The 18,012-nt window shown below is 35.9% G+C and overlaps 1 protein-coding gene across 1 annotated transcript in view; it reads left to right on the top strand.

The window, feature by feature from the left end:
- Positions 1-2,075: 2,075 nt before the first annotated feature.
- Positions 2,076-18,012, top strand: part of LOC141438397 (uncharacterized) — a gene marked incomplete in the record, with an annotated part of 108,557 nt that continues 92,620 nt past the window's right edge. The window contains 1 exon segment of the mRNA XM_074102258.1: positions 2,076-2,337. Coding sequence (XP_073958359.1) covers positions 2,252-2,337 — 86 coding nt within the window.

The following is an 18,012-nucleotide window of genomic DNA, read 5'->3' as shown; positions in this document are numbered from 1 at the left end:
GCAACCGGGAACCAAACCCGGGACTTCAAGCTTTGTAATCAGATGACACTACGCTATCTGGGCGTCTGCCACGCTCAAAAACCATTCATCTAAACCCTGACAGTCTGAATATCCTATTTACGCGGCCATTATGAAGTGGTGCACGAGTTTTGGATGTTCTGAAGGCACCGCCTCTAATCTACAACGTGAATCGAGCACTAACTCCCATTTTCGAGCCTGTGAATTTGAATACGGGCGACGTTTCCTAGTTCACAATTAGACAGTGAATAGCGCCTTCACGCTGTGGGCTATATGTGGGTTTCAAAGGCTTTGACGTTCAGTTTAAGGATGAGAAAATAACTTATATGGAACACACTGTCTTTTGCATTTAGTTGGTAATAAGGCTTAGTTTATGCTTTAGGATAGGGTTCAAATTGCAAAGTTCCAGATGTCTTCTGGAATTTCATTTGTTTCCGCGGGAGCTTTATATTTTCTAGAGATATAACCAATCCAACAAAAACTTGGAAAACCCCCGACTTTGTCACTTCAAAGTTCAATATCTTAAAAACAGTGGAACCGATTTTGATGAAACCTGCTTTTAAATAAAAAAAACCGTGTTCAAATCATTCCACCCGTTTAAGAGCTACGGTGCCACAGACAGACAGACATGCAGGACAGGGTTCACATTGCACACACCAGATGTCTTCTGGAATTTCATTTGTTCCCCCGGGGATCTTTATATTTTCTAGGGATAAAATAGCAGCGTATGTTAGCCTCGAATGTTATAGCTCTCAACCGTTGAAAGAATTTTTGAAATCGGGTGTGTATTTTCAGAGATAATCGCCTACAAAAAGATGTATTGAATAATGTTTTTTTTTCATCGTATTTTGTCGGAAAGATTCAGTAAACATCAGTAAGCTATATCGAAAATACAAACTGAAATTATAGTTCAGCGGTGGTGTAGCGGTATAGCACGCGGCACGGAATGCCGAGGACCTGGGTGCGATTCCCAGCGCTGGTCTTATTTTTCTGGTTTTTCTGTGCATCTATATTTCAGTTTGTATTTTCGATATGGGTTTAACGGGATGACCGTAAATTTATTATTGTCTAGTGTTTACCCGTGGCTTCGCACCGCACACGTTAATCATAAGATCCAGTAGCTCAATTGAAATTTAGGGATTTTTAAAAATTGCCATGGTAATTCCTGAAAATTAAATCGGTTACATTAAAAACAATGCTATCAAATTACATGGCTCTAAGCCCATCGGTAGTTATTTCGAGATTTTATCCCTATCCCGTGGAAATATCGGATTAAAAAGTAGCCTATGTTTTATTCCAGATTTCCAGCTATCTTATCTACATACCAAATTTCATCCAAATCCGTCAAGCTGTTTCAGCGTGAAGGAGCTCACAAACTTTCGCACTGCTGGGCAAAATACTCTAGGATGACCGTAAAAGTAACAAAAATTTGGAATTGAAATAAAAATACGATCAGTAAGCTAGTTGGAAAGATAAATACGAACTTTTCCGACAAAATACGATGGAAAAACATTATTCACCACATCAATTCTTCTGATATTACAATAGATTAGTCGCTAGTGTTTGTTTTATTATATCAGTTAATTAATAAGTGCGGTAAACCAATCAAATTGTCATCATTATAAATTTATTATTTTTAGCATTAATTTTTTTTAAAACCGCTAGTACCTAAATATCCACGCCGCTTTTTAGTGACACGAAAAAGTTAAAGATCTTTTATTTATAGAAATAATTTAGGTACAGTCAAGGGCAAAGATATCGACACGGCCAAAGTTGCAAAAATATGTATCCCACGTTAAGTGCATAAAGTCGTGTATACATATTTTTGAGACTTTGCCGTGTCGATATCTTTGCCCTTGACTGTAGCTCAACCAGATTCCCACCTGTCATCAATATTGATGCGAGTGTAATTATAATCGCGCTTAATAAACAATTCACTAAACTTCAACAGAAGCGTTTACAACATCGTTACAAACGGATTTCGACAGTGCAAAGTTGAGCTCCCTTTCACTCCTTTACTGTAAGCCGCCAGTTAGACCGAGATACGAATAACGTTACAGTGTGATTACAACGGTTTTGGTTTAAGGCTAAAACCTGAAATTCTTATGTTAATTAGTTTGCGATAGCTCTAATTAATACTAGTTGGCGATGTAAGTGGATAGTGAATGGTCGTGTGTGTGTAGATACGAGAGTGTGTAGTTTTCTATTGTTCTTCAGTGATACTGTGTGCAAGATGGATTTGAAGAACCATAGACTATTGAAGTTCGTAAGGAAGCATAGTATGAGTATGTCTCGGACCAAGTCCATATCCACTCCAAGGTATGTTATCTATAAAGTCTGTAACAAGAATGCCCTTGCAATGGAAAGGATATGTGGGTGTTTTTATATCACTTTGTGATCGAAACGCATCTTTGAAACAAAGTTGTAACGTCCTTGCGTACAGGTTAGGTACAAATGCACAATGCCTTCGAGCTCGGTACTTTGATTTTTTAACCTTCACTTTTTTAAACAGTTGCTAAGTTTTCTGTGCAGAAAAATCATACTTAAGCGATGAATATTTTTATCTCTTTTATAACAACTTGTTTAACGGTTGACAAAACTACCCGCACAATATTTGGTAAATCCCCTGATTTTTAATAAGATTATGAAGGATTATTCAGTATCAACCATTGTAGCTTTCTAGGAGTTGAAAAAGTAAAAAAAAACGGTTTATGCGTTCCAGATAATACCCCCTTACGTACTATCAAACAAACACTCAAAGTAATCGAGACATTATCGCAACAAATTTGCACTTTCCCGGTGAAAAAAAATCAGCCTTTTATATGCAGTTTTTTACAAGCAATACAATTTTTGAATACGTTCACTTATTCTAGGGATACCTTGACAAAAAATGAAGAAAATACAGTTTTTTTTTTTTAGTACCTAGTTTTCATCTAAAGGCATTATTAGTAGAAAAGTAACAATATTTGACTGCACTGTTCAAAACCAATTTTTTTTTAATATAATTGTAGGTTACTGGTATATAAATTTATTTAAAGTTAGAAAACGTAGTAATATGTAGCTACTTCAATTGTGATAAACAGCGGCAGGGTAAGTAGCTGGCTCGAGCCGTTGATCGGCCATCGCTGATCATTTTATCAATTGAGACGTCGCTCAGAGCGCGTGCTGAATAGATTTATTGCCTCAAGATCACGTTTGTGATGATACGATCCTGGCTTAGTGTTTTCTTGGTTCAAATAGGCAGAAAACAAAGTGACAGCTATTGACTTTGACGTTACTTGGTATCAGTAGTATTTTTTTTTATTTTTGTCTAATAAGCTATGCTATTGACAGCAGTCAATACTACTACTTGCTACTTGCTACTTTGTCTGCGTGCCGCGAGAAATTTATACTTTTCTGGGATAAAAATAACCTACATTAATCAGGAATAGTGTAGCGTTCTGTTTATTACCGAATCAATTTTTCAAACTGGCAAAGTAGTTGCATAGAGTACCTACCTATACTCATACTCCAACAAACAGTTACGTTGCTTTCCATACTAATATTATAAATGCGAAAGTGTGCTTGTATGTTTGTGTGTTTGTTCGTCTTTCACGCCGTAACGGAGCGACGGATGGACGTGGTTTTTGGCATAGATATAGTTTATGTCTACTTTTTATCCCAGAAAAATGCACAGTTCCCGAGGGAACAGCGCGCGATAACCGAATACCACGCGGGCGAAGCCGCGGGCAAAAGCTAGTTTTACTATAATTAAAGTCTCAAGCAGCGGTAGCTATGTTACTTGATGTACTTAAGCTTGACAGTGTTTGAAACAAACATCAAACTAAGTTACACACAATAGAAGTATGAATGACGAACTCACAGTAAAATGTGTCCTTCATCATAAAGATATAATTCTCATGCGAGTACTTTAATCACTGTATCATTTACTCAGTAATGTTGTTTGTGTGTGTTAAATGAGTGTATGTAGCTTAATGGCTACATGGTGGTTAATGGTGTAATTAGCTCACTAGGCAATTACTTACTTGCATGCATCCAGCTGTGAATATGAAGTACTGGTTAATGTCGATCTTTATCACACTTTCGATCTTATTGGCATTTATGTTAGGAAACTCAGGGCCTGTTGCACCACACATTGAAAACTTGTACATACATGACAGATATCCGTGATGCCGTCTCTGTTAGTTTTGTCCAAATGAACAGAGACGGCATCACATTAATCTGTCACACTGTTTACTTTTATAATAACGCAGATTTTCATTCTACTATCTACTTAGATTGCCATATTAATTTCACCAAAAAAATTAATGCTGTCAACGCTAAAATGTTCTTAAGAGCGTTTATACCTGCTGAGCTGGCAACGTTGCATTTTTGTTAGTTTTTCTCGATTATTCCATAAAAATTGAATGAAAATTAAAAATGTGGTCTGATAGAACACTTCTTCACATATAAGTTAATGTGTCTACTCCAATAATTATTCGTTATAAACATTAATCCGTTCTTAAAGAATATAAAAGTCTATAACGAATAATTATTGGAGTTTGTGTAACTCGGCTAAATTATGAATAGTAGCGAGTGGCGAGACTACGGTTCGCGATATGGTACCATCAGCCAAATTAGTGGTCTATCAATTTTTAAACAAGTTCCTATCAAATGAATACGTCGCTAAAGTCGAACTTTCAAGTTGACAGACACGTCCATTGGCATTATTGTTTTATGACATGCAAGCGATTATCAACTCTGAGGTGGTAGACCATATATTTGGCTGATGGTACCTACAGATGAATTGAGAACCTTGTACTTTGTTTTATTGAAGTTAGTCAAAATAAAGTAAATAATTTAAATAGTTTATTTATGATCAAGGCAGTGAGCGATGTTCGCTGGTATGCAGTACGGAGGCGGATACAGCCAGAGTTTCACTTTGCGGGTAAATTATTTACTTCTGTAGCATTGGAAGTCGCTTGTTATAGAGTTGAATATAGGTTTCAGTGATTGCAAAATATAATAAAGCATGTCCTGCGGCAAAAGGAGCAAACTCAGCTAATGCTGCGCTTACGCGGAAGCTGCCAGCGCTGGTTTTCAGGCAGTTGTCTCACCGCCGGCGAGGAAACGATTGGCTATCAACTATTTTCTCGCTCAAGAAACATACAAAAGATATAAGATCCTGTGTGAGTAAAAGAGACACATATATTAATAGTTGATCGCTGGCGGTTCACACTGCCGGCGAGAACTCGCTCTTACATCATTTGTCACAGCGACAAGAGCTATAAGACTCGCTGAGCTATAAAACTAGCTCAGCGATACTCGCTCAGCGCTGTTAGCTTGGCGGCCGCCCGGCTCGAGCGAGTGGAGCGAGTAATCGCCCGTCGTGCTTGAACACTCGCTTTTCACTGCTCGCCCACTCGTTTCTAGTTACTCGCTCTGCTCGCTTCTCGCTCATCGTCGGCGGTGGGACAAGTGCCTAAGTCAGCCCCTGTTGACACATGCTGGAATATTGTCTATAGCGGGTTGGATAACCCCCTGTTTCACCATCCATTGATTAAATTTATTTGACGGATAAATGTGATGCCGTCTCTGTTTATTTTGTTCGAATAGACGGAGACGGCATCACATTTATCCGTCAAATAATATATATCAGTGAGTGGTGAAACAGCCCCTTAGTCGTTAAACCAGAGGGGATACTACGAAACTCGCAAATTAAATGACATAAGCGTCAGCGGGACGGCAACATACGAAGTTCGAGTTTTGGACTTTGTGAGGGCCAGTGGTCGTATTGTTTAAAGCGCTGACGTTTGCGAACGCATTCACAATCTCTTTCTAGCCTCGTCCTACACCGCATGACAGAAAGAAGTGGTAAAAACGATTCTGATTCCAGTTCATTAGGCAATAAGGTTTAAGTTCGTCAGTCCTATTTATCTTGACACTATTAAACTGAGTTCCCTCCAGCCTGAGCTCCCTCTACCAAAAAAAAATCGAGATTCAACCTTTTTCACCGAGAGTCCGAATGAATAATGACAGTTTTTACTATTTGTAAGCATAAACAATGATAATAAAACTGTAGGACGCAACGTTAATTTTAATGTGAAACTTACCTCTTTTATTTACAAGAAAAATATATTTTGACTATAATTGGCAAAAGCAAATGGCAAGGTGACAGATGATTACTAATAAGTTGACAAGTATTTATGAAGAAGCAGTAGTTTATAAACTATGTTGTTATGATAATATGAAAGAAAAATTAGCAGACTAAGAACCAAACGCAAAGTAACTGGCAATAGCTAGATGTAATATATTTTTTTCTTGTTTTTTTCTACACCATTAACCACAGATAGCGATTTTTAAATAACTGTCAATAAAGCTACAATTAAACATATTTAATTATTGCCATCCGTTCTGAATACACACAAATCTGTAGCCATATTCTCACGGGCGTGTTCTTTTAAAAAAGCGTGGCCAGTATCATATGCCCATTTTAGTCAGAAACTTTTAATTGTATAGTGGACTGGATACCATGTAGAGGCACAGTCTGTCAACGCCTTTTGCGTCGCCCACAGATTTTAACTCTAAGAGGCAGTAAGACTGTTTTGCTTTACACCAAAGTATTTAAAATACTGGCTGTTGCCCACGACTCCGTCTGTGAAAAATTCGGTTATCACTATCTTATGAACTATAGTATTTTTTTCTCGTTTCTCCGCTCCAACGCAGCGCAGAGGCACGCGTAAAATGTAGGTAGTTCATTAATACGGAGCTGTGTAAAGTAACGCCTGAAGGCTAAATGTCCCAAACATAAATTTTGACACCTGCAATCTAGAATCAAACTATGAATCGATTGATCGTCCACAGGAATTTGGTAGACTATAGCGTTGCGAAACTTAATATCACACGCCCAGCCCGTGCCACGCCGATCTTTAGATGCACTGCGGCCTACACGATCACCTTGAGACGGATTCTTAAGATTCCGAAGCCCGAATTGAATGCAGTTTTCACTTCGTTTAATTTCCACAATATTTCGCTCACGGCAATTTATAAACATAATTTATTGGTCTTGTCTTAAAAAAAATATAATTCTGAAAATAATTTCAATCACTATTTATCTATCTTTGTTTGTCTTGATAAAAACATCCTTTCAAGCCTTCCATGATGCCTTTTTATCTGCTTCGGAGCAGTTAAAAATTTGGCTCTTTTTTAATTACTAGGACGATACTACTTCTGTATGGTTCCGGATTTTCAAATTTTTCACTATTCGTTACAGCTCTCATTCGACTTTTCTTTACTCGCTTCAAAGAAGGGACTGCGTCTTTTTTGCTCCGGGTTATCGATTGAAATTTTTCACACCACACCATTGGCACGTTTCTGCTGTTTATTACTGTCTCTTATTTAACAATAATAGTAATGTAAATACAAAAAGAATAAGTAAAAAAATAGATATCTCTAGGAAGATGTAGGTGAAAAACAATATCAGGATATTGTTTACCATGTAAATTTTCTCTCTTGCTCCTGTTTTCTGTATTGCTTCCATGAATAAAGTGTTATTATGTTGTATCACACATCCCATACGTATCATACTACTCACAAATTTTCCTCACGCCAAAAAAGCACTTGTAAATCAAACCGCAAGACCGCAACATGTAGCCGGCTAGACCAACAAAAGATCCAGCGATAAATAATCGCTTAAAATACGTCATGTCCACATAATTATCATTCTACACAACAAGGATAACGGCATACAATTTGCAAACCACGAAATCTGATCCGATTCCGTACTGTGATAACGTAACCTTAATACCACACGCATAAAATCATGACAGTAGCTATACCGTTAGCTTACCATCTCTTTGGTTACAGAGACCACGTTTTATCCTGGTTTATATGTTTAGGTACTAATTTATGATACATACCTATACTTTATTAAATGGTACTTAGAGTTTATGTGATGTCTATCCATGTTTATATCTGTTGTTTTCATTGTATATCCCAGTAGTTTGTTGACAGCAATCTCTATTTTTTCGTACTACCAGGATAAAATAACGTGCCTGATACATTTATTCCCAAATTTGTCAGAATATGTATTTTATTTGATTTAGTACAAAACATCAAGCAAATCTTTAAAGAAAATTGCATTGTTATCTGTACATTACATTTCACTAGCTTTGTATTTTTTTAGATTTGATGAAGTAGTGTTTACGTAAGTGAGTTATGGATAGGTCTCAATGGCAAATGCAATGTTTTTGGGGTTCCAATGAATGATTTCACATTTAGACCACTTATGGCGTAACCTTCCGTAGAAATGCATTTATGCGAGCGGAAATGAGTTGGGTAAAGTATTAGGTAGAACGTACTTGTCGTGTTTCGTAAAAAAAATACGTATTCATTTTCATAACACATCCAATGTTATTCGATATTTAATAAAATCTTTTTTTCAAAAATTTATGTTACGTACCTTCGATGTGAGGATTTAGGAACCACTTAGAATAAATTGTGCAGTCAAATAATTTGAAACTTAAACATTAAAATGCCACACAAACAAGCCAATGCCTGCCAAAAACGGCATTTGGCTGTGGGTTCCAACATGCCATTAACAACTCTGACCCTTATGTAATGACGAATCATTGGAGTTCAACAGGTCCTCAAACCGTTGATTTATTTGTGTAAGAGTACCGTTACAGGAGACGTGTGCCCGCTACGTGTCTTTATGGCCTTGCGATGTGCTCAGTCGTAATTTAGAAGCGAAAGGTAATACTGGCTGCATTTTTAGGGTTCCATAAGTCAAAAGGAAAAAGAGCCCTTACAGGATCACTCTGTAGTCTATCCGTCTGGCTGTCGCTCAATAACTTGTTTCTTAGGGATACCTGGAGGCACCATTAAGTTCTACTCCATAATAAATATTCGGGCTTGCGATTCCTTCGAGCGATAAAAAAATATGTTTCCAAGTTCACGTGATCAAGGAAAGAAACCTTATCTTTTTTTCAAAAGCAGTAGCAATAAAAAAGAGGATAAATACTTTCTGCTACTTATCCCACCATGTCTTGCCTAAATAGCTTCTTGTTAATTATCGTAACGTTTATTTATTTTAATATGTCACTTTGACTTATTGGCTTTGCCAGGCAAAACTATTTATTTCTTAATATCTTATAAATGGTATTTTTATGTAGGTAGGTACTATCAATGTTAATTCTGCATTAAAAATGTTATGCAGGCTGAGAAAGCCGGAGCAATACATTTGTGTATTAAAAGTTTGATTTGAATTTTTTCGCTATCTACAATATGCGGCCATATCTATATGATGCGGCCAATCTAAGATCCTCAATTAATAATGATATATTTAAATGACTGGTATATTTAAAAACATATTAATAACCTATTTTGAGCTTGTCACGCTTTGGCCCAGTGACGCAGTTATATTGAGGTAAGTACTTAACCAAACTTTTAAAACAATTGAGAAGTCAGCTAAGACCGGTCATCGATCATTACGTGATATTTAATTTACACTCAGAATATAGTGCAGTGTGTTTAGATGGATGTGAAGTAGTTTTTGGTGTTTTTTCCTTATAGCCTCCTGAGGTCCGACGTAAAATTTCTGTTTTCACAATTTGAACCGAACATCAATCAAGTAAAGTTTTTTTTTTTATGTCCTCAAGTGACGACCGGGGACCCAGGAGGTTAATATTGTGAATTTATTATTCGAATAAACGTGCCACTATTAAAAAACGAGCATTGATAAACTGTGGATGCTTCAGACACTGCTTTGGCTATTGAGTAAGTACTGCATAAATACCGTATTTTAAAGAGTTATAATTTTCTGGTGCAAAGGTTGTCCATCGCTGTTCAACGCGGCAACGCGGCAAGAGTATTGGGCACCTTTGCACCTGGTATGATGCGGAGCAATTTATTTGTCTGACTGTGTATTTGTCTAACATTTTTGTTATTTTTTAAAATTTTTGTAAGTCGACATTGTATATATTTTGAAATTTCTGTCTTCATCTGAACGATAACGGAACTGTCTATTTGTTTTCGCCACCTACTTAAATGATTTTGGATTTCTGTACTTAATTGATGTCTGGAAGAGATGCTTTCAATTATGTTTTAAAAATAAACGTTTCTCGTCGCTTAATTCTCAATACTTGGGCTGCACTAGCTGTGTCTTGCATCTAAGATTAAGATGACCAGGCCATTTGCGGTAACTCTAACTGCGTCTGGACTAGAACAGCGTTTAGCAAGTACCTACGTGACTGCTTCGATGCACATTTTAGCGGAATTCCTATCTTAGTACTCAAAATAGGTGCTTATATAACTTATCAAAATCATCATATCCACCGTAGGACGCCAACTAGTCATTGGCCATTGGCCTCCCCCATAGACCTCCATTTGCTCCGGTTGGAAGTGCCTTCCATCCACCGACACCCGCGGCTTAAGCCAGATCATACGTCCATATCGTTGGTGTACATACCTACTGCACTGCGCTTGCCGATCCCTGGTCTCCCTTCGAAAACTTTTCGGCCCCAACATCCATTTGTACACCGTGCTATATGCCGTGCTTATGGCCTGCCCATTGCCACTTCCACGAGCTAATTCGCTTGGCTATGTCGGTGGCTTTCGTTCTTCTGCGTATGTCCTCATTTCTGATTCGATCCCGTATATAACTCATAACTCTTTATTATTTACTTCATCAATCACCATTTCCACGAAATCTTCTAACTTTACGTCGTATTCACAATTACGTTTTGCAACACAAAATCGTATTTTCTATTACACGCGATGTTCAACTGTTACTGCTAAGTTGATTGCCCCAGTGCGTTGAGTGTGTTTTATACAACTGTTAAGTTGTGTAAGAGTACTTCGAGTACTTATACTTTTTTAATATCCTCTTTTATTTTTTGTATACTTAGGTACCTACTTAGAAAAAAAAGGAGAATATTTTTTTAAACTATCAATATTTAATCAGCCAAGTAAATATACCTAAACAAAAACCAAGGCTACGAGAGCAAGCAAAAGACAGACTGCGATGACCACAAAATTACTGTTCATGTTCACACATTTTTTTATTTGTAGGTTAATTAGTAAATGTCATGGACTGAATAAAGATAACACGAAATCGTCCTTCTTATATACCTACATAGTTTTAATCAGACAGATTAATATACAGCTAATTAATCTCACACTTTTGAAGTGAAGCAAGCGGGAGAATCTGTAGGTAATTAATTCCTAATCATAATTGTTAATTTTTCTCTTAAACAAGTCAAAAATCTTTTTATCATTTCATGTGCATGACCTTCTGACATGTTTTTTTTACCACTTATGTTTAATGTCTAATAAATCTTTATGATTTCATAAAAAATATATTGCTGTAGCTACTAGGTAATTATTCTTATCTGACATCATCATGGTTTTAACTCCTATTGACACTATTTTTCTACACCTAAGTCAATTAGAGTTGTCGCCTTCGAGTTTTACTGACTGTAGCATAATTAGCTGGGTCAATCTTCATTTTATTCGGTTCCTCTGTTAATTTTGATGAGGCACTTTAATTTTTAGTTTTAATTAGCTAGGATGATTTTTATTGCTAATTTTGTATCATTATTTTTGTGAACACGCTATAGTTTTTTTTTGTGTTGAGGACATAAATTAGAAGCTCTGAAGTGGACCAGCATCAGTATTAATTTGATTAATTTTTTCGTCCTCCCAGGAAAGGAATATGCATGTGAAGATTGGTTTCATCAAATGATTATACCTTGACATGTTCGTATATGTGACTCTCGATATAACCCTGCTGCAGTCAGCATTGGCCGCGCACTTATTACAAACAATCTTGATAAAGGCAGCAAAGATAAGATAAACGAAGACTTAATTAATTTAAAAAACTAGACTTAAACACTAACATTTGCTGTGGCAAAGGGGATGTACTCAGCGTATGCTGTGAGTTAGGGTTCCATAGGCTGCCCTGACTGACACAGCGCTGATTTTCAGTACACCCCTTTAATACAACCCCGTTGTCAATCGATGGGTGCTAATGTTGAAAGCATAAATGAAAAAAAAAAAATTATGGTAGTTGATAAAAAATAATAATAATAATAATACTGATGGACAAAGGTTCCACACACAGACCACCCACAAGGTGGGTGGGTTCCCACCGACAGGGTTCTACCATCACATACGAATTTATCAAGGTATAATAAGTTTTATTTATTTATAAACTCTGACATACATGTCACACAGATGTCACACTCTTAACTCCCTTTGCCACATCTGCATATAAACAATCGATTCGATAACACACTTGCTGACATTACGCATATAATGGCACCAGGAAATCAACATATTTATACAGCTTGATAGGCAGACGACAACTTTTATACGACTGTTATACCACTCCAGCACTTATGTAATGGTTTAGTTTTTGATTCCGTCCGGTAATTCCGGTACGCCCATTGGCGTAGAACACGGTCGACAAACGTCAAGTAAAGCATCCGAAGAAGTTGACAATGTACGGGTGGAGTTGTATTATATAGAGCTGTATTGTAGTCGTATTATTAAAAAAGAAAAAAGTTTTATTATAACTAACCTAATCAACAAACAGCTGGAAAACCCCGACTTTGTCACTTCAAAGTTCAATATCTCAAAAACTGATAAAACACGTCTAAGAACCATCGCTAGAAACGTTGCTTTCAAATAAAAAAAAACCGCATTCAAATCGGTTCACCTGTTTAAGAGATACGGTGCCACAGACAGACATACAGACACACAAACACACATAGCGGTCAAACTTATAACACCCCTCTTTTGCGTCGGGGGTTAAAAATGACACTTAAGATATAAACGTGTCTGTACGGCTACGCATGCCGATTTTAAATAATTTATTGAATCAGACTTTGCGGAGGTCCATATCAATGAACTAAAAGAATTTCTTTGGTCGCGGGTGAGCAGTGAAATTCTTTTAGTTCATTAAAATGACACTGTTAAGATCGACTAGTTCTAGGAGCTAAGGTTAATTAATAGGCACATTGTGCTGTATATCATCGGCCAGTATTAGAACTTTCAGAAATAATTAAAATCAAATAAATATTGTTTGCAATTATTGAATTGTGCCATGGATAAAATATGTCTTTGAGCAGAGTATATTCGACCCCGCTAAAACAAGTGTTCATCAAAACCTTCCGCCGTAGCTTTCGCTATTAGCTCAAGTCAAATATGGTGTGTCTGTCTGTCATATTGTAACGCAGTGGGCCGGTTATCGGTGCGTAGGCGGTCATTGTATCTATGAAGACAGATTCGCTGCCGGTCGGCACTGATTTGCAATCAATGCTGAATAAATATTGATTTCAACCTGCACTTTACATTTGTTTATTGTTTTCAACTGGGTTTATTGAATGAAATTTTGAATAGATGAATGAAATCTCTAATATAGGTTTAATACTCAATGAGCCACTTAAAAGGAGCCTAAATTTGTTATTTTTTTACAGTCAGGAACAATTTTGTAAGTAGGTACTAAATAAAAAAGCCAAGGTTTCGAAACAAAATGACCTAATTTCTCTGTGTATACTCGTAGCGATTAAATCAATAATTAATCATTTACTCAATATGGTATGCGGCAAACAAATTGCATGGTCACTTTTCGTGTGGACGCATTGCCCTGCGGCTGGAACTTAATTTAGTTTGTTTTGATTTGGCAATGTAAATCTGTAAAGAAGTAGCTAATAACGTCATATTGAGCCTAAATTATCGCCTTTCTAGCTGCAGGCTCGAAATTAGTAAATGTCACGACTAATAAGGCAATAATAGTGATGTTTCGTGCCAAAAGTGTCCATGAACCTAACATTAAGTTTACATACGGGTAGCACTTTTTAGCATTCTAATTTTACAATATACCTAACTAACGCTGGAACGTCAAATAAATCAACGTTTAAACCTAATGGAGTGGCAAAACAACTCATCAACCGCGAACAAGCGATATTTTCGAACCGCCTTGCGAAAATACTCAAATTTCGAAATAGTTCTCCAACAAAAACATGTTACCACAAAAATGGAACGCGACCAATCATCAAAAGGAACGTCTCTTCAAAAACCCAACACTGAAGCAAAAGGATATGCATCTTTCATTTTGAACTTTAACACTTTAGCCTAAAACACAAAGTGCGAGCCGAAGGTTAAAATGTAAAGTAGTGTTGCTACGTTCTTATAATAATAGAAGACCAGAAACACTCAATTACGAATCGCAGTAAGTCATTTGACTTGGAAACAAGCTGTGAAGAATGCTCTTGGATGTTTCTTCTGAATTTTTAACAGTTGACGTTTCGTAATGCTGGTGGCGTTAACGGTAACCGCTAACTAGAATTTAGCCCACGCAAAAACCTCTAATGATTTCCGTACATTTTGTTTACATAATATAGGATTTATACGGCACTGTTTGTGGTTTAACAGATATATTTAACACCTGATGCTAAAAATAAGCAGGAACTGAATAATGACAAAAAACCGGCCAAAAGCGTGCTGGACATGCCCAAAGTAGGGTTCCGTAGCCATTACGAAAAAATTAAGTAATATTTTTCTTATGCTTTCGTATTTTATACGGAATCTTTCAAGTTTAGGTAAATTTTATACCTTAGGCTGCTATTTACTTTTAAACTACTAATAATTTTCAAAAAACTTAACCGTTATAGTTTTCCTTGTAAGTTTGATATACTTTACTATAATCCTGAATTTTTTCAAATTTTTCCACCCACCGGTAACGCCTCATGCGCTTTTCCTTAAACCTGATAAATTTTAAGATATTTCGACGTAAATAGTTCATATTTATTTCCAATTTCCAATTATGATAGAACACATTAACAAATTACACTGGATATTATTAGATCTAAGTAGTAAGACATTAACATGGACCTCCCCAGAGTAGCACGTGAATCACTCAATAAGGATTCCGTTTTTTTAGGGTAAGTCTATACATAGATCCTAAAAAAACAGCCAATTCTGTCCGTAATCATGATGAATGATCATCGCGATGCCAATACAAATAGGTCAGATAAACACGAGATAAAGACATCAAAGAAAAGCATCTCTTGTTCTTGATTGGATTTAAATAAAACTCTTTTTTCAAACAGCAATTGAAGCACGTGGTTACTATAAGTACCGTAGTAATTGTGTTGCGGGGATGCCTCCACGTATCTATGGAAAAAAGTATATAAAAAGAAAACCCGTTCCGCTAAGCTAGCCGTAATGACTGGCGGGAGTTAGCGGGAACGCGCAGGATAGCGATAGCGAAAATGCCTGTATTATAAAGTTACCCTGATAGATAGATCTAGCACAAGACCACAAGTCAGGTCGCTAAGTTTATTTTGAATTAGGCTAATATGAACGTACACTCGACTTTAAGTGAATAACATCAAAGGTGTATTTTAACTGTTTTGTTACCCATGTAGACATGACGAGGAAAATTTTTTATGGTAGGTAATTAACTATGAAGATGTTTTTAGTCACATGCAGGAACACTAAAAACTAGTCTAGCGTAACCTGCGTCAGATTATAATTACCTAGGTCAAAAAGGACGGACATGACTTAACAAACTTTATAAATCCGTGAATATTGTTGTTGGAAAATCAATGTTGTTACTTGTTACTAGATTAAAATATCACCGTATTAAATTCTCTGAAAGAACATATTTTACGGAGATAAACATATTTATACGCTTACTAATTCTTTACGCGGTAATCGTTACGAGCGCATGAATAAAGTAATTTTGTTCTAATGCCATTTAGTAGACGTAGTTTTGGTCCCTATAGTATAATTTTAATAATATAATTTTCATACAGACAATTATCCTTTCGACGACTTCTCGATAATTATGCAGCCCGTTAAGCCCACGAAGCATTCACCCCTCGATATAGGCCAGTGTGCCACTATCCCGTGGGGTTTTTACTACGACGTGTAATGACTTTTAACGCCTGCGCATGTTACAGGTTGTTTAATAGTTAAGTTAATAGTAGAGAAAAGGGTGAATTTCAGAGCTAAGTAGGGGCTTTAACTATGTAAATATTCGACTCGCTAGAAGTTAAGATTATTTAATTTTAATACTAAATTCAGTACGTATTACAATTTCCATTCAAATATCAATTTTATTCTGTACAAATGGATTTTTAGGAACACAATAATTAAAATAATTAATTTAAAAATATAATTAAAAGTAAAACAAACTAATAACTAAATTTATAACTTAATTTCCATTTAAATAATATCTCGTTATTATAATTGTAAAATTAAAATGTAAAAAAATAAATAAACTGATATTAGTAGTACAAGATGCAGTAAAGTATGAACGTAAAGACTTTATTGTACAAAAATAAGGAAACAAACACAATTGACAAACGTTGAGATGTTTAAGAATACGTGTTGGTGTTAAACAATCCATATTTAAAAAAATATTAGCAACATAATATCAGATGAAATTTAAACTTAAACTAGAATTAAATAGAATTGTAAAGAAATTAAAAAAAAAACATTAAAACAAATTTATCGTTACTGAAACAAAAACATAAACCATGTAAACGAAGTTTTACGATTTGTCTTAACAGATGGAAATGGCTGACTAGATCCTGTGTACATTTTAGTAAACTGACTAGTATTTTAAGTAGTCAGTAGCCCCTATCTAGAATCGGACAGGCGGCTATCAACGAGCAGACTAGAATGCGCGCGCGCAAATGTATAAACTAGAAACACACTTGTCGAGTCTGTAGTCTTGTCCTATCAGTATTGCCATTTATTACTACCACATCTAATTACAGCAACTGGGCACACTAAGCATATTTGCTACCATACATTATTTCTTTAAAAAAAAGTGTTTAAAAGCAGAGGCCTAATTAGTAATTAAATTAAATATGGATGGAACTATAAATAACTTGATATTATTAAAAGACAACAAGTCACTTTAAAGTATGAAAGTTTTTTTATCGTTTTTGTATTTATTTTTCGATTTTCTCGTCAAAAGTTATTTTTCTTTAATGTACAAGTAGTAAAAATAAAGCGGGAGGTGGGAATCCAACTCTGACGAACAATAATCTAAAGGCGCTTTCACACGTAGTTATATCTAAAAATACTGTCAAAATTCTCCGAACGTGTAAACAGAACAATTGTTCTCCCTTTAGCAATTTGTTCTTTGCTTCGATAAAGATTCTTCTAACTAAATAGAATGCAATTTGAAACAGTTTTGTCAGAACCACATTACTTACCTAATTTCTTATAGTGCAGACATAAATACGGTTACGTATCCATACGTATTGCATTGGTGAAACTGTAGATTCCGTTGCTAGCAAGTCATCAAGTACCTACGGCATCAAACAAAGCTATCTGGTTTCAAGATTACGGATAAGCTGAGTAATATAGATTATTAGAGCAAACTAAATCAAGTGTGAAAGTCCTGAGTGACCCACTGTTCACGAAACTGGTTTTGTTAATAAGTACTTGTTTACTGCAATTGTGTACCTGATTTATAAAATGATATGTTATGTAAGTGAAGTTATAGAGTCCAATTGTTCTTATCTTATTTATTTACGATACCAATAATTATAGTTAGTTAAGAGAAAAAGTTAATGCATTGTATTGTAATATCGTTTGTGATTTGTTTTTACCCGACTGCCCGAAGTTCACTATAAATTTGTATCCATCTCTGTAATATTTGATACAAACCATACAATTACGAATATTGTATATGCGAAAAATCTATAATTAGACCAAGTGTAAAAAAATCCTTTAATTTAAGTTCCGAAGACCGAAGACCGAAGAGGAGATGGAGGGACGACTTCGATGCCTATAATGTGGGAGGGCGGGAGCTCGCCTTTGATAGGCAGGAGTGGAGCAAGAGAGGAGAGGCCTTTGCCCAGCAGTGGGACACAAAAATAGGCTAATTAAAAAAAAAATAAGTTCAACGATTTAGCCAACCCTTTTGTCCATATAATAAACGCTCCTTAAGCTTATGACCGGTTCACATTATTCCAGTAAAATCTTTCCAGT

This window comes from Choristoneura fumiferana, chromosome 18 (assembly GCF_025370935.1).
Source record: "Choristoneura fumiferana chromosome 18, NRCan_CFum_1, whole genome shotgun sequence".
Lineage (NCBI taxonomy): Eukaryota > Metazoa > Arthropoda > Insecta > Lepidoptera > Tortricidae > Choristoneura > Choristoneura fumiferana.
The sequence above is the reverse complement of the archived record's forward strand: the minus strand, read 5'-3'. Positions and strand labels throughout refer to the sequence as shown.